This window comes from Peromyscus californicus, unplaced genomic scaffold (genome assembly GCF_007827085.1).
Source record: "Peromyscus californicus insignis strain IS unplaced genomic scaffold, ASM782708v3 Scaffold_14__1_contigs__length_90479793_seg_2, whole genome shotgun sequence".
NCBI lineage: Eukaryota > Metazoa > Chordata > Mammalia > Rodentia > Cricetidae > Peromyscus > Peromyscus californicus.
Genome location: NW_026294436.1, coordinates 53382809 through 53406925, shown reverse-complemented (window position 1 = coordinate 53406925; position 24117 = coordinate 53382809). Strand labels below are relative to the sequence as shown.

At 47.2% G+C, this 24117-nt stretch overlaps 1 protein-coding gene across 10 annotated transcripts in view; it reads left to right on the top strand.

Moving 5' to 3' along the window:
- The window catches only part of Pbx1 (PBX homeobox 1), a 313516-nt gene that overhangs the window by 203990 nt on the left and 85409 nt on the right, over window positions 1–24117 (top strand). For all 10 annotated transcript variants that reach the window (XM_052737516.1, XM_052737513.1, XM_052737514.1 and 7 more), the window contains one exon: window positions 22550–22794. In XM_052737516.1, the coding sequence (XP_052593476.1) occupies window positions 22550–22794 (245 nt within the window). The remainder of the gene's footprint in view (window positions 1–22549; window positions 22795–24117) is intronic.

The following is a 24117-nucleotide window of genomic DNA, read 5'->3' as shown; positions in this document are numbered from 1 at the left end:
AGCAGGAGGCTTGACTCTGGGAACCTAGGGACTGTGTTCCAAATGTGAACATGGGATCTATGGCTGTGATTGTAGCTCAAAATGTTTAGAAAGGACTGGTCCTAGTGACGAAGGCTGTATTACTACAGGGAACTGGGGTTCAGTTCCTGCTCTCCCGCCTCTCTCCCTCTGCTCTGTGAAACAGCCTCGGCCACGCACAGCCCCGGACTTCCTCTGTATGCCCGCACTTCCCTGCTTTCCTGCTGGTTGGCTCTCCTTTCTCAGCTCACAGAATGGGAGCTGACTCAAGAGCAGAACATTCCTGTACATAGCCAGACTGTCCACAGCCCTGAGTTGGAGCGGATAAGCCGGGGCAATGCTGAGCACGTGGATTGGGAAGAATGCCAGTTTGGGCACTCTCTTCTTTGGGACTGGTTTCAACTTTTCTGAGCCACTTTTCTAAAAAAATGAGAATGGAAAATCTGCTTCTGAAGCTTGATGTGGGCGTGGATCAGGTTGCACAATATGGATGAGATCATGTGAGATCTCTTGGTACAGGGTTAACCACTGTGGAAAGAGGGGGGGGGGGGAATAAAAGGAGCCAGAATTACTTTTAAAAGGCTGCCCAGCTCCTGCTGCCTGTTCAGAGAATGCTGGCTCTCCAGGTATATGTTTTAATAAACAAATAGAAATTGACTCACAGGGCTCTATGAGTCCTGCCTTTGGTTTTTAATAGATCCATTAGAGTGACTTGCCCAGGACCAGAGGTCAAGAGTAGCAGCCGAAGGACCTGGGCTCCTATTAGAACCATTGTTAACTGCGCATGACCAGGGCCCTTGTGGAGTCCCACCATAAGTGGTCCCCTCTTGGCCCCGCTCTGCCTTGGCCTCCTTGCTCCTTTTCATCCTGCCAGGGTAGAGTCATTGTTCCTGCTACGTTTTGTTGCCGGGTTGTCCACCAGTTGTGCCACACTGCACCTGTCTGAGCCGCCAAGTTCTCCTCATGGATCTCCTCCCGTAGACTGTGATTGTTCAGTTATCCTGCTTGCACACCACCCCACTCCGCTCTGACTCCCATTCTATTAGACAGACAGAACTGTATGCGTCCATCACATACCCCATGATGCTTTGATGTAGATGCATTGTCTACTGTCAGAGTGGAAACTTGTCACCCTCCCTCTTTCCACTGGTGGTTCAGAGGATTTGCTTGAACAGTGTGATTCTAAAGCCAAGTCCCAGAATCGCTGTGTCTTTCCATCCCTTGGTCTCTTATGTCGGCTACACAGTAAATGTTTTGGTGCTTGCGCTGTGAGCTTGAGGGGTGTGGAAAGAAGAGAGCCGTGAGCTCTGAAGGAGAGCCACAGGCTCGCACAGACAGCGTCTGCACCTTCATTTGTTCTGAGTACTGCTGCTTGTACTGTTAGGCCAATCTTCGTGAGCAAAGTGGTTGGCAAACTGCTGCGCCTCCCAGTTCCGTGGCTCTAAGAGCCCCCCTTGCCCAGGATGGCCACACTTCATTCCCAGGCCTCCTGGGAGTCCTCTTCCTTCCTCCCTCTATCATTTTCCTCCTCCCTGAACACCTCACGGATTTGAAATACTTCCTGCCCACGTCTTCAACCAAGGGACTGCCAAGGGATTTCAGTGTTTATTGCTTTCTTCTCTGGGAATGGAGCAGCTTCAACCGGCTACTATTTGAGAAACACAACAATGTGGTTTTTGCTTATCATCAAACTGAGAATGGAGTTTGCTCGTGATAAAATGAGAACTTGAGTCTTTCTCCATGCCTAGGGTGTGTGTGTGTGTGTGTGTGTGTGTGTGTGTGTGTGTGTGGTGTTGGGGGGAATTCTTCAGTCTCTGGATCTCTGTCCCCTTGTGCCAGAGCTGATGTTCTGAACACGGCAAGGAGGGAAGGCTGCCTTGGTTGTAATAATAAATGAGCTTTCTCTCATACCTGCCTCTCTTCTTAGCCCAGGGTTTCCCTTGCTGTCTGTCAGTCTGTCTGTTGTCTCGAACACAGAACTCCCTGCACTTGACATTCACTACAGTCTTTCTGGATTTTCTCTTAAAACAGCTTTCTTAAAGCCCCCAGAGATCTTTAAAAAAAAAAAAAAAGAAAGAAAGAAAGAAAGAAAAGGAATGCAAATAGAAATTGCTTTGGAGACTAAAGTGAGCGTCATTGGGAGTCATGAGCTCCTGGCCACACTGGGACAAACTATTTTTTATTTTGGGTAATATTTCTTCTTTGGCATTTATTACACCTCTGTTAAACACAGCTCATGTGACACAGTGTTACTCACAGGCAATCAGAGGAAAAGCTGAAAGTTGAGCCATTAGTAGGGCAGGGCAACTTATTGTTAATAGCAGCCATTAAAGCTGAAAGGAAAAATTACCCATCTGCCCCCACCAGACCTGTCTGCCTGAGATGGGGATTGGGCCCAGACCGGAAGGGGGGCTGGGAGAACATGAGGGAAGGAGAATGGAATGCAGAAATCAGAGCTCTTGGTTAGAGAAGATAGAGCTTAACTCTAGTTTGGATCCTATCCCAAAAGTGTGGGGCGTGGGATCACCTCATCAGAACTGAAGAGGCCTTTTGGTCTGATTATGCATTCCCAGGAAATCACCTGGTCCCTCATCCAAAGATCTGTGAAATCCATTTTAGCTGCAGGTAGGAAACTCAAAACCAACACCCTTTCTCAGCAAGGCTCCCACCACAGTGTATAACTGAGACAGGATTCGCGCTACCGGGTTCTTTGCCATGAGCCTTGGGGTTGAACAACATATTTCTTTTTAGTCTGTATTGAAACACACACACACACACACACACACACACACACACACACACACACACACACACACACACACACGGCTTAAAGCCCCTCCTGACAGCTTAAATTCTAATCGAAGAGATGATGTCAGTTTCCCACTTTAAGCAGGCACTCTGTACAGTTGTTTGATGAGACCCTGTAAGATGTCAGCTAGGAGGATAAAGTTAAGAAGGCTTCTTTAGGGTGTGGTTATAAAATTCACAGGATGCCCTGAAGGGAAGCCATGGCCCATTTTACAGACTCTCCCTACTCCCTTCAATACAGAGTGACTTCTGTTACCAGGGTCATAGGTCAATGTAGAAAACTGTGACTGGGGCTTGGAACAGAACTTTGAGCACTAGTGTCCTCTCCTCAGCCCACCTATCTGAAACTTCAGAAGAGATGGTGTGCTGGGGGTTTTGCAGCCTTGCCCACGTGCTTTTGTGTAGAATAATGGACTAAAGCCTGAGACGCAAGGCTCTGGGATGTCCCTATGGTTGGCTGGTGGTCTGAGCAAGTGTGTGCATGCACGCACGCATGTACAGTGTCTGACTAATGATAAGTGGTCAAGCCTGTCAGAAGAAGGAGCTGCCTGCTGACTCAGGACCCGGGAAGCCTCTCCCAAGCAGGGTCTGATTTCTCAGATGTGATCACATCTAGTTCTGAGCACTAGCCTTAGCCTGCTCTGCCTATCAAAACCATTGCATGTCCAGATCAGTTTGACTTATTACAAAGGCAGATCTTAGTTGTTCTTGGCTCCTTTTTGCATTCTGTGGCTTTTTAAGAGCTGTTGTACTCACTTAGCCTGTGCTGATGACATAATTTTGAATAGTAGAGTTATTTAGTTGCAGTTTAAACTGAGTTGAAGTTCCCTCCAGTACTAGGGCGCTCGTGGAATAAATGCTTCTTCCTGAATTGAGCATTCAGCTTCACATGCAGTCAATACTGCAACACATTCTTGCTTGCACGTACACACGCACACACACACACACACATACACATACACACATGTGCTCACACACACTTCTTTTCTTATCACGGACTGTCTCTAGGGGAGTGTCATACTGTCATTCCAATAACCCGCTCTTTTAACTGTGTGGGAAAGAACTACATGTTGGGGGCTGGCATGTAGCTCCTGATCAAGTGATTACCTAGCATGCCTGAAGCTCCTGGATTCTGCCCTTAGCACCACATAGACTGGGCATGCTGAAACTCACCTGCAATCCCAGCCCTCAGGAAGAGCAGAAGTTCGAGGTCATCTTGGACTGCATAGTAAGTTCAAGGCCAGCCTGGGATACTGAAGAGACCCTGTCTCAAAAACAAATACATGTCAGCTGTTGGAAGGGTATTAAAGAGCAACTATTGGGAAGAATTGGTTAAAGAAAGATTTGACTTGAGATGTGCAGGCGTGGTAGGGACCACCTTGCAGCCGTGAAGAAATGAGCAGTAAGTTTGTGCTCAAAGAAGTAGACTTGGGGAAAGACAGGAGACCCACAGTGCTCTGCCAGTGGAGGCACTTTCCTGGAAGGGTTCTTTGATCTTTAAAGAAACATGAAGGGGAGAACAGAATAGATGACTAGAGAGGTGTGGCTTTGCATAGGGGAAATGATTGCTCTTTCATGAGGAGATGAAGAAGACAATAGTTTCTTAACTTTAGAGGACAGCCAATTGCTATAAAGAGGATGGTTTAAAAATTGACAAGCAAGTGACAGGGAAATGAAAATGTTTCCCTTCTCAAGCATCACGGGAGGCCTTTTAGGACCACTTCAGAAATCATGCTGCCTCCTGTCAATGGAATTTACTAAGTAAATACCCCCCACCCCCACCCCACCCAAACACAGTGTGAGATTCTAGACTCTCAAGTGAGATGGGGGAGCTTCCATCTGGGAGGTAGAAAAGGCAGGCACCATCTGCTTTGGCTTCGTTTTGGCATCTCGAAGGTGAGGATGGGATTTACATTTTTTTTTTTTTATTTCTCAACTCTGGTACCCATTCCTTTGTAACTCCTAATCAGCTGGGCCCCACCCGGTCAAACTGCATCAAACATGATTGGAAGCCTCCGGTTCCACTCTGAAGACAAAACTCTGCAGATGTTTCCATGGTCAAATGAGGGAGGGTATCTGTCTCCCCTTGCTATGGCTTAGGGGAATAGTCTGTTTATACTGGGCAAGAAAAATCTGCTCAGATGCAGTAACTGCAAGGCCTTCCAAAGACTGGAAGGAGTCTAGGGAGTGGGCATCAGCTGCCACCTCGTTTTACTCCCATAACACTTGCTTTCCCCCACTTCTCAATGGCTACCTCCCGGCCTAATTACCATGGCAAGCATTTTCCTGTTCGTCCCCTGTAGGTACACCATGTTGCGCCAACAACGCTCGGCCCAGCAGGAATATACAGTATCCTTTGCCAGTGTGGATCCGGGCTTGATTACACTTCACGGCTGTAATTCAAGCCCGCTAATCCTCCTCTGTGGTAGGAAAAGAGGCCTGTTCTATTAGATAAGCTGATTACTGTCTGGTGTGTGCTTCATGCCTAGCAAGAGTTGTTTATATGTAGAATTATTGCCGGTTGGGGTCTGGGCCTCACCATGCTGAGGAAAGCTCACTTTGGGGTCAGGGCGTGTGGCTTCAACTTGGCCTGGGATGGGTAAGCAATGGAGTGTTCATGGCAGCTACTTTTTTTTCTCAGTCTCTCTGCCAGAAGCTCAGATATTTACTTTGCTTCCCTATGAATGGAAGAAGTAAGCTATTCAGAAACTTGGACTTCTGCTTCCAGAATCCCCTGCAAAGCAAAGACCACGGCCCCAAACTTGTCAGCCCCTGATGAGGTTTGCAGTGCCCGGTCTTGAGCGCTGAGTTAACAAGGACTATGGTGTGTCAAGTTGAGTGTGTGGTGAACTTGCCAGCCACAGACTCCAGACAGCCCAACCACAGGGGGAGAAATGTCTGCTGAGACTGACTGAATGCTTTCTCACACGCAAAGAAGTCTGCTTTGATGCCTCAGAAGTCTAGATTCCACTCTGCCAGCCCACACTGGTCTGGTGGGTGGCTTGTGGCCTGGGTGCCATACTCTACAGCTCTTGCTTGTCCACAAGGAGGAAGTGTGTTGGGGACACCTGTCTGGGAAGTGAGTTTGCTCTGATTCCTATCTGTTGCCCCATCAGGATTCTTGTCTCTCATGTGGGGTACCTCATCCCCAGATGCAGCCCCAAGATTCTGCTCATTTGTGGCTCTTCGGTGTTGAAATCCTACGCAGACTTGCTAGGTTGGATGGTCCAAGGTTACGTGGATGGTGAGGAGTTGCAGGGAACCGTCAGCACCCGGCCTCTGTCAAGCTCTGCGCAAGCGTGTTCCGGGTTCTGTTGGCTCATCTAGACGTCTGGCCGCCTATGCCGAGTACAGAGCTGTGATGAATGGCAACTTCCTTCACTGTGAGGTGGTTGGCTGAGGAAACGTCACCCACTGTGCTGTGTTCTAGGAGCTGAATTCTAACACTAGTCTTATCTGTTTGCTTTTCCCACGCACCCGTTTGTCCATGTCAGGAATGCCTCTAGTCTTTGTATTTCTGTGTCCTCGGTATCTGTCTAGGACATAGTACTCACTCAGGGAATGATTTGTGGGAGTATGTAGTGAGTGCGTGCGTGAGCGTGTGTGTGTGCGTGTGCGTGTGCGTGTGTGTGTGTGTGTGTGTACAATTGCATGTGCTTGTGGATGCCAAAGCACAACCTTAGCTGTCATCCCTCAGGAACCCTCACTCCACGTTCTTCACCTTGTTTTTCTTGAGACAGGGTCTGTAACTTGTCATTTAGGCTTGGATCCTTGGCCAGTAGGCCTCTGGGGAGTCGCCTGCCTCTAACTACCTTTCCAATGCTGAGATTACAAGAGTGTACCACTGGGCCTGGCTGCTCCCCTCCACCCCGTGGGTTCTTAAGGATTGAACTCAGGTCTCCATGCTTATAAGACAATGACTTTACCAACTTAGCAAACAACCTACCCCCAAGGATGACATTTTTTTTTTTTAGTGTAATGGATAAACAAATTAAGTGTATATCGTAAAAGAAGGGACCCATCCATGAGTGAATTACTAGGCATTGATCACAGTTCACCAGAGCTGGGTTCCTTCTCCTCTTCCATTCCTGCCTTTCCTTCTGGGCCAGAGAATGTCATCCCCAAGAATTTGAGTGTGGCTTGGGTGTAAAGGGCGTGGTCACCCCTGCAGAACCATATGGTAGATGAGGCAAGGCACTGTGACGTGATGCAGAAGGGACGTGGTGTAGTGCTCTGTCCTCAACGCTGGGACATCTGTCCCTGTCATGCTTCTTGATCCAGAGACATTTTGTGAGTTGTTTTATTTCCCTCTCCTAAAAAGACTTTTCCTCCGCTGAGTTCTCTTTCCCCCTTTAAACTCTGCTCTTTGATTTCTAGGGAAATCATAGTTTCTTAAAAATCAGCATATTCTTCAAGTAGATGAATTCTGTCCACCCCCGGGGAATTTCTTCTCCTTGTACACACAAATTAATTTGTTGTTGGCAGAAAAATCCAAAAGGAACTGCAGTGAGTTTTACACACCCAAACGAAGCAGTAGAGGCCACGGCAAAGTTTTAAACCCAATTTGAGGACTTGAGAGTCTCTGCTGTATAAGGATTACGTTTCTCTTCTTTCACTGTGAAGAACTCATGAGTCCATGAGCCCACTATGGCCATCCTTATGTATGTGAACTGGAGTTTTGACATCTGGGCTGTCATTTAAGACTGGAGGCCTGTGTTAGATCTGTGGTCTCACATTATTGTGCACTCTGAGTGCACTGTGCATACCAGAGGTAGGAGGGAGGGTTGCCATTCTCAGACAGTGGGTATCTCTTAGTCGCCACATTAACTGAGCACATGCTTGGCAATCGGAAGAATAACTGGAGGAGCCATTCCTTGACATTTACTTTAGCATCTTTGAAATGGTCTCAGGGGTCTTTGGGTCAGGAGATGAATGGCATTCCATGGAGCCAAACAGGACACCAGCACTCACTGCGGTGTTTCTGGGGTCTAGGGATCGACCAGCCCCAGGATCACAGGCATGATCTGCATGGAGGGAAGAATTCTAGAAATACCCGCTTCTTCTTTTCTACTCATGATTTTCTATCTTGTTTTTTGCCCCCCTTGCATCCCTGTCCCTCAACTTCTGGACAACTGATCTACCACATGTCATGGCCATCTGGAGTCTTAAAACCAGCAGTATTGTTCATTTGCCTAAAGTAGACGTCTCTAGATCTGGACCAATCTCTGTTTCTCAGGATGCTGGCTAGAAGCAGGGCTGCTTACATGCAGTTCACACTGCTTAAGTTCCATTCACACTGCTTTGTGGAATCTTAAGCTAATTGTTTTACTTTCTAATGTCATCCTGGCTCCGGTGCCCATTTAGAGGTAACTTTCAAAGATGAGGTGGTTCACAGCACTTTAACTTCTCTGTATTCTCCACAAATACTATGCAATCTTGGCGCAAGAGCTAGGCACTTCTTTCCTCAGAGCATTCAAGGTGCCTTTCTCCGCACTGTTTCTGAGAGCTCATAGGTCATCTCGTTGGCAGAGAGGTGGAGATGGAGTTCTGGTTTACAAAGCAGAAAGAGAGCCAGGAACTAGAAAACCATTCTAGTGGGTGATGCTGACCTTGAAAACCAAGGTGTGGTACCAGCTGCTCGCCATTGTCCTACCAGGAAGAACAGCATCCAGCTCCTTGTCTCCCAGCATTGGAAGCAAAGGCAAAATTCACTGTGCAAAAGAACTATGGGCCTCACCGTAACTTTTGGTGGTGTGGTATTCCCAGTATTCTGTGAAGTTTTTGTGTGTTTTAGGACAAAAAGGGGCATTTTTGAGGCTGTGGAAATGACACCGTGCTGTCAGTTTTCCGGGTGTAGGCGAGTTTAGGGAAAAACAGAAAGAAATTCTGTAAAAGGCAGGAGAGAAGCTGACATGGACCTCTACCCTGTGAAACTGCAGGCTGCCGCTTCATGTCTGCTCTTGGCCCACTCTGCCACCTGGGCCCCAGTGGAAGCAGCTGTGAGACCAGAAGAGAGGAGAAGGAGCCCCAACTTAAGTTACCTGCAGAGCTAGTTCTGTGTCCGTACATCATCCTGACCCCTGTGCACTTCCGTTCCCGCATCAGAATAAAAGGGTTCGTCTCCCAGAACGACTGTGGAGCATTCACAGTGACCGTGCTAAATTTTGATAAGTCGATATGTTAAGTTTAATCCCCACAAAATAAGCCATCAAGGATGCTCGGGTTCTCTCCTCATCCGCTCCTCATCTACTCTGCCTATTTCACTTCATAAAAGAGTTCCCCCTGCCCATGATTCTGAATATTCACCTTCTTTCTGTTCTGTATCTGAGGTACGGGCCGTGTGGAGAACAGATACCCAGTGAGCTTGCCGCTGTCAGGATCACCCAGGTCTTTGGAGGGACAGGGCTGTTGGTGAAATTTGTGCAGAACATTTGGAGCTAGCTGAGAGAATTTTATTTTGAGGTGGTGTACACCCGTAGTTCCAGAGCTTGGGAGCGGGGAGGTGGAGGCAGAAGACTCAGGAGTTTACCACCCTTAGCTGCAGAGTGAGTTTGAAGCCGGTCTAGGCTACGTGAGACCCTGTCTCAAAACAGAACTTTATTTAGCTGATCTAGGAGGCTGACACAAGACACAGTAGGCGTGGCCACATCAAGCCCAATGCCAGTGCCAAGCAGCCATGGAGGAAAACAAAAGCGAATATGGCTTCTAAAATGGCTCTCTGTGTTTGACAGCAGAAAACTCAGTCCCTGGCCCAGGTGTCCTAGCTCCAATGACATCTTCTCCCTGTTCTGTATGGGACTTCCTGTATACGCACGAAGGCCCGAGTTCAGATCCCCAGTACCTACATAAAAACTCAAGTGTGACCACACATCCCTGGACCCCCAAGGTTGTATAGGCAGAGATAGGAGGATTTCTGTAGCTTGGTGGTAGTGGGACTGCTTCCAGGTTCCATTAGAGACCTCCAAGGGATAAATAGAGAGTGACAGAGCAGGGTGTCTGCTTTCTCCACTCATGTACGTGCAGCACACATATACACCACACACACACACCTATCAAAAAAAAGGGTGTGTGTGTGTGTGTGTGTGTGTGTGTGTGTGTGTGTGTGTGTGTGTGTGTTTATGTATGTTAGCAGGCACAGCTTGCTGTTAGCTATCGGCTCTTCCGGAGTCCAAAGAGGCTCATAAAGTGCCATCCCAAGGTGATTGCTAAGCCAGGCTGCGGGTGTGGATGATGGAAAAGCTCTGGAACTTTCCAAGCAGATATTACATGTTTGGAGAAACTGTTGGCTCGCTGGGTGAATGAGAAAACAAGACACTTCTTCAGGGAAATATGGTAGTAACCGAGGTAAATAAGGTCGAGCCTCGGGGAGGTGAATCTTTAAAGGAGGATGAAGCTAGCGCCTCATCCATCTCTCTGCCAGCCATTGATGTAGTTAGCCAGAGCCTTGTGGTACAAATACTTGTTGATGAGGCTAATCATGATGCCCACTGTACCTCCCCCCAGGGTGGGTGCTTCCAGTGTGCGTGTTGGGGTAGGGAGCTCTATCGCGGGGCACAGAGAGAAGGAGTGGAGGAGTGGAGGAGTGGGCGCTCTCCCCGAGTTCCTGATGTTACAAGTGTGCAGAAAGAAGCGAAGGCAGCAGCAACAACAAAAAGCCCATCTGAAAATCTGAGCCTAATCGCGCCCATCTGCTCCGGCGCGGCTTCCCCTCTCTGCCTGCCAGGATGTCTGCCGCAGACGCTAAGTAGCACATTATTTTCGATAAGTTGCAATCATTTGCTTGAAATCTACTTCTCCTTTAAAATGTCCCCTGGAAACCAGAATCGGCGTTTGAGAAGGCCTGCTCGGGATGGAACGTGAATGCCTGCGTTGACTTCAGGCTAAGTGTCACCCGCTTGGTCAGCAGATGCCCATGTGTTCATGACTCAGCCACTTAGCTGTGTTGGGAGGAGAGGGAGAGACACCATGGAGGACAGCCCGGGAAGACAGTGCTAGCCCAGAGGGCTGAGTTCCCAGGGGAAGATTCAGGTTCTGAGATAAGAAAGAATGGGTACCTTACTGAGACAGACTCATCACTATCCCCTAAAGGCAGTAAGCCAACCTTCCTGGTCTCTATGAGATGTCTGTCTCTTCCACGCAGAGACTAAGCTAGGGAATGTGATAGGCATGCTTTGCAACCCAGACCCCAGGATCCTTAATTCCCTGCCCCCATCACAACCAGGTACCTCGGCTCATGCCTCGCTCTGTGATCAGACTCCAGATAGTCAGCTTTCAGTCTTCCTAGCTGGTCTTTGTTCCTCAGTGCCCAGGGGCTTCTGGAGAATGCTGGAAGGTTCTGAGAAGCAGGAAAGGCCTCATTTGCCTCTTTGCTGTTGTGTTCTGTCTCCCTTGGCATGGTGACTTGCCTGAGGCGAGTTGATGACTGTACTCACTGTCTCCTGGAGGGGCCCTACCTGTCCCTTCGTGAGTTTGTCAGATGACAGTCTTGGGGCTACAGGTGTTGGTTATTTTGGAAAAGGGAAAGTTAATGGACACGTGCACAGACTTAGTGTGCTTATCTGGGGAGATCTTGGATGCTGCAAGGAATTGCAGCCATTCCTTCTGTAAACCGAGTGCCCTGAGACCTCTCCCCTGCCCCCTGCACCTGACCAGTTCCACAGGCTCCTTTGGCTCCACATCTTCTCTTACTGTTGTGTTTAGCGGCATCGGCTGTGTGTCTGGAGGCAGGCTTCCGGCTCTTGGTCTAAAATAGTGTTAGAACTCCCTCCCATTGCTACACCTCTTATATTTCCTTAGATTGTCAGTTGAGTTCAGTTTTCCTTTGGGCAGGGTAGAATCGCGTCTTCATCTTGGAAGGAGCAAGGTGCTCTTTGCAGGTTTGTGTGCATAGCCTCCTCTCCCCACCCCCGCATTCCTAGTCAAGGCCAAAGGAATCTTCTAGGCCACTCAGTAAGTACCCTGGTCAGGTGACAACATCTGCACCTCATGTCCACTCACCCAGACTTCTGACTTCTCTGGCCTCCACTTATCACTCTGGGGGTGTCCAGGAGAGGCCCCCGGGTGGTCCAGTCCCTTTCTGTCTGTTGAGGAGAAGCTCTGTCTGTCACTGCTTGGCTTTGCTGTGAGTTACCTCTAAGTCTACCTCTTTGTAATTTCCTGTAACTCTAACCAACATGAAGTCATCCTGCCTTCTAGATTCCTATTCTTTCCTTAACGGTTTGTATCAACTTGAATTACTTAAGCTGCCAAAAGTAAACAAACCAAATTCTAAAAAAAATTCCAAAATATGGCTTAAGCAAAATGCAGCTTGGTTATTCTCTTGTTCTCCAGATGTGAGAGCATTCAAGCTGATCTCCAAGTCTGAGAGTTCTATCTCACTTCTAGTTGGCTTCCTGGGCAAGGCTTCCACTGTCCAGTCTACCTCGAGATATAAAGAGGCTGCCAGAGCGCCTGCCATTATTTCACATTCCAGTCACCAGAAGAAAAGGAGAAAGCCACATGAGGGTGCTTTTCCCTTTTCAAGAGGTTCCTGAAGCGTTGTACCCCTTACTTCCTTGTACCACTCACTGTTGGAACTTTGTCACGTGGCATGTGAGCTGCAAGAAAAGCCAAAGAGTCGCCTTCTTCCATGAAGCTATGAACTCTGGAGAAAAATAAAGTTGAAAGAAACAAGCAGATGCCCCCCCTTACTGTCTCCTCTGTGCCAACCTTCTGTCTGGTCCTTCTCAGGGTGCTCCCTTGCCCGGGTCCTATCATCTGGCACATGTCCACATACATATTAATGTGGTTGACATGCACATCTGCATAAGATGCACAGTTGCCCTGAGTGGCAGTTGAAGTGATAACGGTTGTCATTGGCTTCAAGAAGTTTTTCTTTGTCTTTTTTTTTCTCTTTCTTCAGGCAAAATGTGTTCTTCTTTTCTCTCCCACACTTTGAACTTCCATCCTCTTGTTCAATGAGGTCATAGGTCAGATGCAGAGGGAGAGAGAAGTGAAAGAATATAGGCACGGGCAGAAGGGATGGAGGCACCTCTTCTCAGACCCTGACATCCACCTGCTGTCTGTCCTTCATCCTCTTGCCTTCCCGTGGCTGTCACCGGCAGAGGTTTGCATTTCCATCTTGCTGGAAAGGGGACCTCCTCCCGCAGGGTGAAGAAGTACCACAGCACTTGCATTGTCTTCCCCGGTGTGGGCCATTGAAACAGATTGTGTTAGGACGGGGTTGTCAAAGACGTTTGTGCATGCCCCTCAGGGTCTGTCCATCCCTCCAGGTCACCCACACTATTGTCAAGGAAGCTGGCCCCAGATTATTCAATGAGGAAAAAAAAACCAAAAAAACAAAATAAAACAAAACAAAACAAAAAAACCCTGAGAAGCTTCTTTTGAGAACATGATCTTTATTTCATACTTACTGCTGGGCTGGTCATAGGTTCCTTGTAGAGCGCTTGCTCAGCTGCAGACGATGCTTTAGATGCTTCTCCTAGTGCCACAAAGCAAGCAAGCAAGCAACTTAGTTCTGATGACACTGGAAAGTTAGAGAGAAAAATCTCTCTCTTACTATTTAGTTTGGGAATATGGTCAGGAAAGTTTCCTTTGCTAAAGGCAGGAAAGACATTTGTTATCCTAAGCATTGACATCAACAAGGTGAGACCACACATACCACAGGCCCGGCAATAGCAACTTGTTTTAATGTTTGGAATGTGGAGTTTCTCCGTGCCCTCACAGAGGACGGTGGCTGTGAGCACTGAATCCTACCCAAATTTAAAACTGGAGCGTGTGTCCCCAGACCTCAGGCTATGAATAGAGAGAGCCTTTACTCTCTTTCTAACTCTAATTTATGTGTTTTTAATGGAACTCTGAGAGCCGCCACTGAAGGAGACTTCAAGGCTAGGTTGTCAGACATAAGGTGAGGCCACTTCCGAACTGAGTGGTTCCCGGGGGTCTTCCAGCCTTCCAGAGAGGTGGGGGTATCCAGTGTGAGCCCTGGCAGGTCTGGAGGACACAGAGCCTTTCTGGCTCAGGGAGAATCTAGTCTGGAGAGTCTATGTAAAAAGCAGACACACAAAACCTGGGCGTAGTGGGGAGGAGGAGATAGGTGGATGGGTCCCTGTGGCATTTCCTCCACCCAGTTTAGACTAATTGGCAAGTCCAAAGACAATGAGAAACTCCCCCCCCCAAAAGAAAAATGATGGGTGATACCCAAGGAGCCATGCCCAAGGTTGTCCTCTGCTCCCACTTCCCCAAATAAATAAAACACAAGATTCTCAAAGCAGCAGGGGAGGGGAGAAAAAGTGGAGGGTGCATTGAAATGTATTCTACGCACTGAAGAATGATTGATTTGCAGGGTGTGATGACGTCACTGATGAGGACTTGTTCAGAAGCACACACGGGTGGTATGTGCATGCATTTGTGCATGCCCGTGTACGTGGGTGCACTCACTGGCTTATGCTGGCTCTTTCTTTGCTATGGATTTGTAACATTCAGGAAGCAGACACCAAAGTCTATCATTTCTGATTCTTTGCCAATGCCTTCCCCTCCCAAACACAGTATCTTACCCAGTGCAGGGCAGCCTCAGGCTTGCTTTGTAGCTGAGGTTGATCTTGAACTTCTGATCCTCCAGCCTTCGCCTCAGGAGTGATGTATTGAAAGGTGTGAGTGTCAAAGGGACCCTTCTTGTATCAAACACTGGATTGTGCTTTAGTAAATAATAATCGCAGGCAGAATGTGGAAGTATCTGCCTTTAATCCCAGCACTGGGAAGGCAGAAGTGAGTTCAAAGCCCTCCTGGTCTACATCGTGAGTTCTAGGACAGCCAGGACTAGGTGGAAAGAATCTGTCTCAAAAAAGCCAAAATAATAATAATAACAATAATAACAACCTTATCTTATCAACAATAAGAATTGTGGCATATTAGCATTATCACCGCCTATTTGATGAGGAAACTGAAACTAAGAGAGACCAAGTCATACATTGAGACTCTGGAATCTAGCTTAGCATGGAGATAGCCCACGCCTATCTCAGTGCACTTTCCTTATGCCATGTTATAGAGGTAAGTGAAGAGAACCCTAAATGCACACTTTTGGGAGGCACTATTAGAACTTAGTGTGTGTGTGGGGGGGGGTGTTACTAATCATGCTCTGGCAAAGAATTAGGCAGTGTGCTGGGCACCTTATCAAGACTTCAAATGACTAAACATTTTCAGCTTGAGGCAAGAAAGAATTAGGAACCCCCTCCCGCTTTCCACAGTGACTTTGTGTTGGAGGTGCCCCTGTAGAGAGAAGCCTTCCTCTCCACGGAGCGCACAGCGTCCTCCAGCCAGTGGCCCCACATTTCTCATGCTTCTTACGTATAACTAAGTAGGCAATGGTTCCGTGCATCCTGAGTTCCCATATGCAGTCCAGGCCTTCCACACTCTACCCTGGCCCTCTCCCAGGCCTCGTCCCCTTCCCTCAGATCTCTGAGTACATGGATCTAAGGGCAGAGGCAGTACAAAGTCCTGCCCCAACCCCCAACTTCTGTAGCTTTTCCTTAAGCAAAGGGGTTTCCTGAGCAGCGATACAAGCTTTAGCTATTAAGATCTATAAGTCCCTCACTCAGGCAGCCGGCACCCATCCAGAAACGCAAGCGCCTGTTGCCCAGTGCATTAGCTTTCTCGATGCCAGCTGGCCCGGGGAGACTCAGTGTGCCAAGCAGGGAATGTGTGAATGGGATCCATGCCCGAACATCCCCCGAGAAGTCGAAAGTCCTGTGACCAGAAGGGCCGAAAGCTAGCCCAGAGGAAAGACAAGAAAAACTTGGTACATCTCTAAAGAAAATCCCTAAACATAAACACTCCACATAGTAAAACCATCCCAAGAGTGTCCTGTATTTTTGTTTTCATCTCTTGCCTTAAACTTCACCCAAAGCTCCACATGCAGTGGCTCTTTGCCAAGTGTGAAGAAATGAGTGTATTTTCCAGTTCCTGGCAAGGCCACCCTTACTTCGAAAATCAGCACAGCATTGACACCGTAATAAGCACTCCGTAAAGACACTTGCACTGAAACACTGGAAGCTCTCAGTATCTTGTTGTTGGAGGGAAGTCTACAGATCCTCTTCTGGTTTTATATGCTGTTATACACCTGCTTAACAAACCAAGAGAAATGTTGGGAGAATTGAAAGATATCGTATCCTCACGTCAAATGCCCCAGGGAGGGTGACACCTTAGGGGACTGACTCAGACATAGCCCTGTGTGATTCTAAGTGGACAGTGGGTACCAGGGTGATTCCTAGGTTTCCAGATTCTGTACACTGGGACTGCTCTAAAGAGGCCACCTGCCAGGAAGATTCCCCGCTTGGTGCTCTGGTCTGAGTGGGCTCCCTGGAGCCCATCCATCAACTGCTGTCTGGCAGCTGCCTGTAATGCTGGATTGTGAAACTGGGGAAATCAAATGGTTAATCATTTTCATTTGCTTGATAGACGACTCTTAAATAAGTCACCAAGACGGCTTTTCCATCAAACACAGAAGACGCTTGCCAACCGGGAGGGAAGAGCACCCATAAATACAAGCCTGAGCTCCAGGGTAGTAGTAATGGACGATGTGGGTCCCAACATGGTTTAAAAGAACCAGTTTAGAGCAGTTATTTCCCAGCTGGTGAAGGATCCACCAGTTTGTGGATGATGACCGTGCCTGTGGGAAGTGACAGAAGCTGGAAGGACAGGGGTCTCCAGGTCTAAAAGCAGTTGCTGTCCAAGTAGGCCCACAGAGATGTAAACAGAGCCCCAGTCTGTTGCATCTTGGGAGTCGCAGTGCCCAGCTCATTTTTAATACATGGTTGGTAATTTGACTCATTGCTCTCAGCCTTTTCCCTGGGGTTCTTTTGTTGTGACCTTGCACCTGGGGGTCTCTTTGGTGTTAGGCCTACATTCAGGTCTCCTAGGAATCCTTCACAGGTACTGGTCCTGTGCCTGGTTCTCCCTTGCACCAAGAACCTTTGCCATGGACAGCATGAGCTTAGGGCAGACATACCAAGTTAAGTCTATGGAGCTCAGGCTTAATGTCAGCATAGTGTTACGTGTTTAGAATTGTCAGATTTGAAAGGCAGATCTGAGTTTCTTGAAATGGACATGGAAGAGACGACAGAGAGAACGCATTCTGTCTCCAGTATAACTTAGAACTGGAAGGTGGAATGTATGCAGGGAACTGACTGCCTGGCCTAGAAGGGTGGGGAGATACAGATGCTTGGATGCCATAGTCCTACGTCCTACTTGGCTCCAGTGAATAAGAGCTCACAAGATACCTGAATAGATGAACACTATGAGATCCATGCAATCATGCAGGGTCATCAGATCACCACCGCATTCCAAGAACTCACAGTCTTGCCTGCAAGTTGGCAGGAGTCCTGACTGTGCCCTGCTTGTTCGAGTTTTAACAAAGTGGTTTTACCTTTATATTCTGTAAGTGTGCATGCAAGCTGAGCCTGTGGTTTATATCATCAGATGATGCAATCCAATGGGTGGAAGTTGTATCTGGTCCCAAGGGCTGAACATTTTCAATTTCTAGAAGTACAAAGGCAGCCTACCCCAGGTTCCACCGGCCTCAAAATCCTGCCTGGCTAGGATGGCAGTGGGACTTGGAAAAGGTAATGCTACTTACAATCCCCTGGGGACTGTAAAACTCAGATTCTGCCTCAATGCCTTGAAATCCCAAAAAAGCTTGCACCCTTGAGCCTTCCCCAAGCCATGTGTCTGTCCAGTGTCTATCTTCCCCAATTGTCTCTTTTCTCACTCTGCTGAGCGACTTTTAAGTTTCACTCCATGGCCTGAAACGATGCCCTCTGTAAATACGCCTTCCTCCCTTCCTGTCCACCTTTGGGAGCTCGAATCCAAGCAGATCCATTTCCCCAGCTCTACTGGGAATGTTGGTGGCTGTGGCACATGCCTCTGTGCAAGTCCTTGGTGGGGAGAGAGTGCCCTCTAGTGGGTACCAGGTGGGAGCGGCTCTGGGCCAGCATGGCTGAGCCAAGGACAAAACAGTCCTTCTCACAGTCCTCCCACCGGGTCTCTTTAATGTGCCTTTGGGTTTGCTTTGTTTTTCTCCTTATGTGAAGAAAATAAATAAAGATTGAACAGCAGGAGGCCAGTTGTGAGAGCAGCTCCTCACCGGGCTGTGACAATCTCCTTATCTCTGGAGTTTTAGCACAGGATTAACCCTAGGGCAAGTGATGGCAGCAATGTGAACGTGACTTCAGGTGTTTTCTAAAGGCTGTGACAACTTCTGTATAAATCACTTACCTGTCTTCACTGGTCTCTGTCTTGATTGGAATGGGAGGGGGTGATCTGTGGGTATGAAACTCCTTTAAGAATTATTACCAAACGGGGTTAAATGCCTTGATGCTGTGTGCAGCCAATGGAGCTGTTAGAACCCTGTATTACCAGCCTGCTCAGGCATCAGGGCCCTTTAAAGCCTGTTTCAGGGAAAGCTGTTGGGAGGCAGGGGGAAAGGAAAGGGAGGGGATGCAGGGCAGCCATCAGGGAGGCGGGAACTTGATCATATGTGATGGCTGCTGGATTAGGTAACAGCTAGGCTGGTTGAAATTGGATCTTGGAGGACGAGTGTTAACATCTCTGGTGTCCCCGTGAAAGGTTCATTTGAGTCTTGCATGGTGCTGGAGAGATAAAAAGGAGCTTTTAAATAATCATTTTGTCCCCAACTCACCAGAGGACTGACTTCAAGCCATAAATAGGAAGCATCACTTGTGTTAGCCATATCAGCTGTTTCATTTATTTATTTAATGCTGGTGGGATATTTTTTTTTTTTTTTAACTGACTAGCTGAACAGTTTCCGGGTCAGTGAATCCCAATACCTGTTTTTATAGAGGTATCCTGAAATCTTGTTCTAGGAAGAAATATGGACCTGCAAGATTCCCAGCCTTTTCCAAATGTACATATGCAGCCCACGGCCTCCAGAATCAGAACCTCCTGTGGAGTATCGCACAATAAAGTGTCCCCTGTTGCATTTACTTCCCACACATTTTCCAGCGCCGTCTCCTGTCATGATCAGAGTATAGTTTAGAAGGCTCCGTGTGCCTGGGGGCCTTTCTCGGCTTTCGTTATGTTCTTTATCTTTTCATTCTTTTGTTTTCAAATTTCTGGTGGAACCTATTTCTATATTTCCAGCAAACCCCAATTTCTTTCAAAAGAACGTTGTTTAAAGCATTTACGATGTAAAAATTAAGCATGTTTATCATTGGCCACCCCACTCCCCCTTAGGTAAAATCTTCATTCCCCATACAGGAATCAGTGCACCCCACCCAGTGCACCGTGTGTCTGAAATTTCCAGTCTGGGTGGACACTAGCACTGTTATCTTCTGCAACTCCCGCCTTAGCGAGTTCCTTCCTCATCTTATTTAAAATTTCAAGGGCAAGCAAGATTTTCATTAGTTTGAGGAGAGTTCATGAGGAGGAGCCTAGCTGTTTAAAAGCACTGAGGCAGGGGCATGGCTGAAACCGAGAGAGTAGTCTCAGGGAATATCAGGCATATGGGAACCGACAGTGCGTACCCACTCACGATCACCTACCTGATCGTGTGCTGTGGGTGCCCAGTCTCTCACAACTGGTTTTGCTAGAGGGTGAGTTGGGAGTTTAGGAGTCCATCTTCAGCACCTGCTCTGTTGGAGGAGGAGAGTACTGACATTGCTTTGGGCAGGCAGAGCCTGTAAGGGGAGGTGCTGACTGTTGGATAGTGTTCTTTGTGACTGTGCTGCTGTTGATGAGAGCAGATGATATCAGCTCTTAGTGGTGGGCCCTGTACAAAGGGCATAGGCTACAGAGTCACCAGGAGAATGCCTTTGGACGTACTAGCACCCGGCCAAATGTTACCATCCTTAGCATTGTGGGAAATTTTTTAGCTCTAGGAATTTGCTTTAGCCTCTTCTGAAGGAATATATTTGACATATATTTGAGTCAGAAGACTGGATGTAGAGCTGGGTATAGTGGGATGTATTTTTAACCCCAGCATTCGGTGGAGGCCAAACAGGGGCCTTACAAGCTTGAGCCCAGTCATGGATCTATAGTAAGATCTATGTTCAATGAATAAAAAAGTGAATGAATAAGGATTAGACTATTGCCCTAGAGGGCTGGAGAGGTGGCTCAGCAGTTCAGAGCATGGAGTGCTCTTCCAGAGGACCTGGGTTCAATTCCCAGCACCCACATTGTGGCTCACAATTATCTGTAACTACAGTTCCAGGGGACTCAGCACCCTTATGCAGACATATATGCAGGCAAAACACCAATGCACATAAAAAAATAAATTGTGTTATATAAAAAGAATATTGCCTTAGAACAAAATTTTAAATTATCAATCTAAAATAACATATTTGTGTTTTAGTAGCTCAGAGGTCATTTCTTTTTTAAAATTTGTGAATGGCTCATAAATATCTTTTTGATAAAGTGATTGAAATTCACCAGGTAAAGAAACACACCTATAAACCCTACAAGTGATGCCCTGATGCTTTCATTAAGTGGGGAGATGGCTGGACTTTGAGACCTGATGCAGAAGGTTAGGTTCTCATTGTCTTGGGAGCCTGTCATGCAGGAAGAAGTGTCCCTATCCAGTCACTCTCTTAAAGAACCTTTGTTGGTGTTGAGTTCTTCAGAGGACTTTGCAGATCTGAGTAAAAAACATCCAAGACACAGAAGAACAGGGCTCTGTTGTCAATAGTCAGCCCAAGGGGCAGTGTCTGTGGAAACTTTTGAGCTACCAGAATAAGAGTTCGTTGCCGGGGACCCTCAAAGTATCCCACTACCATCATTTCACCTCATGTTATCCCCGCCCAAGCAGCTTGATTTGTGCCTGGAAGAACACTTTTAGTGTAAAAGGGAAAAACTAATGGATACCAAGTGTTTCGTGTGCATGTAAATAGGCTTCGTTTCTCCTCTACATCTTTCCTTCCTTTCTTCTTCCCTTTCTTACTTCATCAGCAAGTACTCTTATAATCTTTGCCACCACTTTGTGACCTTCCTCCTACTGTCCTGTGTTTGATGAAAGCCATGCCGTAGTTTTTCTTCTAGAGCAGGAATTAGGATTTCCTTCAGAGTGAATTCACAAGGAGGGCACCTCTTGGAAACCAGGAGCGTGTGGGCACAGCCAGCAGTGATGCGGGCATTACCTGTGAGGGGATGGCTTCATCTCTGCGTCTCCTTATGTTGAGCTCATTCCTACATTCCCCATCACAGCCCCTGGAGTGAGGAGGACTGCATAGAAGACAGGAAGTTCTTGGTACCACCAAACAGCTCATGACTCTCATAGTCCTTGTCCATGCACTGGGACTTAGATCCCATCTCCTCCATCCCTAAATGAGGCCCAAGCAGTGGCCCTCTTCACATCTTCTAAGTCCTTCCCTCCTTTTCTGCTTTTCTCAGAATTCTCTTCGACTTTTTTTCAACATTGAAAGCGGTCTTCATGTTGTCTTTCAACAAAGACTTGGCGGCTGAGGCCACAACTGGATTTAGTGGAGTGGTTTGTTTATTTGAAAGCAGATTGTGTGCAAGAGGTACAGAAGCATCTCTCGTGAGCTGCTCTGCTGAATCACTCGATCTCTTTCAGTCTAAGTCACCCCCACCCACAAAGTTGCGGTGTTTCCTTAAAAAGTAGCCAGATTTTGATCTGAACCTCCATTCTCCCAGAACCCTGAGTTTGCTAAAGCCATGAAAATGTCTTGTTACAAAGACCACACCCTTGCTTTGCACAGGACAGAGAGCTTACCACCCAGAACAGTTAGATCTCAGTTTTAAAAGCAGCATGTCCCTGTGCCGGGGTTAATCTGTCTTCCCGTTTTCTAGACTGTTCTTTATTCTTGCAGCTAGTCCACGGAAAAGGTCTCAGGATTTAATTGCATGAATTGTATTTACCTTGCTGAAGTTATTTTGGAAATGAAAATATAGGTTTATCTAATATTGCAAAGAAATTCACAGGGTAAAAGTCACAAACAGAAATCTAAAGTAAGAAATGCTGGGGTTTTTTTTTTTGTTTTTTTTTTTTGCTTGAATCTTACAGTTTGAAGATTAAAATTAAAAAAATCATATTCTGTTAAAATTACTGTTTGGAGTCTAACACGGATTGTGATACAACACGTATTATAGGAATTTTGAGTATTTTGTAGTGTTCAGTTTAGTGGCATTAAGTAGATTCACATGGTTGTGTGACCATCACCACCCACCATCCATCTCTTTGGGGGAGGGTAGAGACAAGGCCTCATATAGCTCAGTCTAGCTTGTAACACACACATACACACACACACACACACACACACACACACACACACACACAGATGATGACCTGGAACTCCTGATCCTCCTGGCTCCGTTATCTGAGCACTGGAATTATAGATGTGACCACAGAGCTGGGCTTCCAGGAACTCCTTTCAAATCTTCCCCAAGTAAGACTCCACCCATGACACACTGACTCCCCAGGCCCCTCCTCCTGGTCCTGACCCCACCATTCTCCTATTCTAGGTACTTCATCTAAGTAGAGTTTCTTTGGAGCAACGTGAAGAGTCCCCTTCCACATTTCCGATCCTCTCAGTTTTTGTCCTGTCCTTCCTCACCTCTCCACACACCATAGGGCAGGTAATCTGGAAGCCAGTTTAGCTGAGGAACACAGTTGGGTTCTTGTGTTTTGCGCTTGTTACATGTTTCCCCTGAGTTGCTGTTAAATACCTTTTACCCCTTTTGTCTCTCCCTGTAGTTTTGAGTATTCGGGGAGCCCAAGAAGAGGAGCCCACAGACCCCCAGCTGATGCGACTGGACAACATGCTGCTAGCGGAGGGGGTGGCTGGGCCCGAGAAGGGTGGAGGTTCGGCGGCAGCGGCGGCGGCGGCGGCAGCTTCTGGGGGCGCAGGTTCAGATAACTCAGTGGAGCATTCCGATTACAGAGCCAAACTGTCACAGATCAGACAAATCTACCACACGGAGCTGGAGAAGTATGAGCAGGTAAGCACACTCCTGCAGGGTTACAATCTGATTGCAGGGTCTGCTGGCTTCCGCTGGTCTCCGTTTGTCGTTTACTTACGGGACATTATTCTTTTGACCTTGGGAAGGGACACTTCAACCCTTTCTCCTTTCTGGGTGATAATGTGGTATGATACACAATTCTCTGCAGAGATAGTAGGTCATTTTAGGAGGCACCCTAGAGTCATAACAACCTCAATTCCAGCCCTAGCATCCTTTGACCCTGTCGTGGACCAGCATACTGTATCCTGGAAAAGCGGGCATTGCATTTGATAGAGAACCGTACATTTGCGAAGGATCACCGAGATCCTCTGATGGAAAGAATATGATGGCTTTAAGACACAAAGCAGTGTACAGAAAGGAGGTAGCTTGATGATGACAGAGCTACCCCCCCCCCCCCCCCGTTAGGGAAAGCCCCTCCTGTCCCCCATGCGTTCAGACTTCTACATCAGTGCTGTTTTTCCAGCCATTGTGAACAATAGTGCTCTAGCAGGAGCCCATTAACACCTGACTTTTATCCATTTATCTAGCCGACAAATATATTTGTTGTCACCATTGGAGTCTATGCTGAACCCAGGTCCTATACAATGTCTCTTCCTTGAATTAGATTTTCTTTTACTATTTTTATGAACTCAAAAAGAAGGGGGAAAAAAGCACTCTACTCATGACTGCCTAGGTAGGTGGCAAATGCAAACTTAATAGAAAATTTAAATTTTAAAATAGAAATGGACATTTTAAAAATTTAAAGTGGAGAAAGTTTCATTATTGCATTCCTGTCCACCTTTGAAATGGATACCCACAAAGTCCACTCTTTTATGCAGGGAGAAATGCCAGGTCTCCTTAAGTTAAGTGTAGTGAAATTCAACCATCAGACAGGTGTAGTCTAGTAGTCTAGGGCTGAAGGAAGAGAAGTAAAAGTCAACATGTGAAGCACTGTCAGTCATTGCCCTGTAAAAGTCAACATGTGAAGCACTGTCAGTCATTGCCCTGTTCCTTCTTGGAAAAAGAACAAATGTGCTTGACACATCGTTGGCTCATGGAGACTTGTCTCAGGTCCCGGGAGTCTGAAATAAGCTGCCCTACCTAATCATGGTGCTTCCCCCCCTGCACCATCCTGAATCTGTGCTCTGCCCTAACTTCGTGGGATGACTTGTAGAAGATGCATGTGTAGACTTTTCTTTTGAAGGTCTCTTAATGGCGTCTTGGTTTATGTTGTTTGTGCTATTCTTACTTCACCTTCTCCAGGAAGCCTGGCCTCTGCCTAGAAACCTGCCTTAGACATCTGCATCTAGGCTAACTCATGCC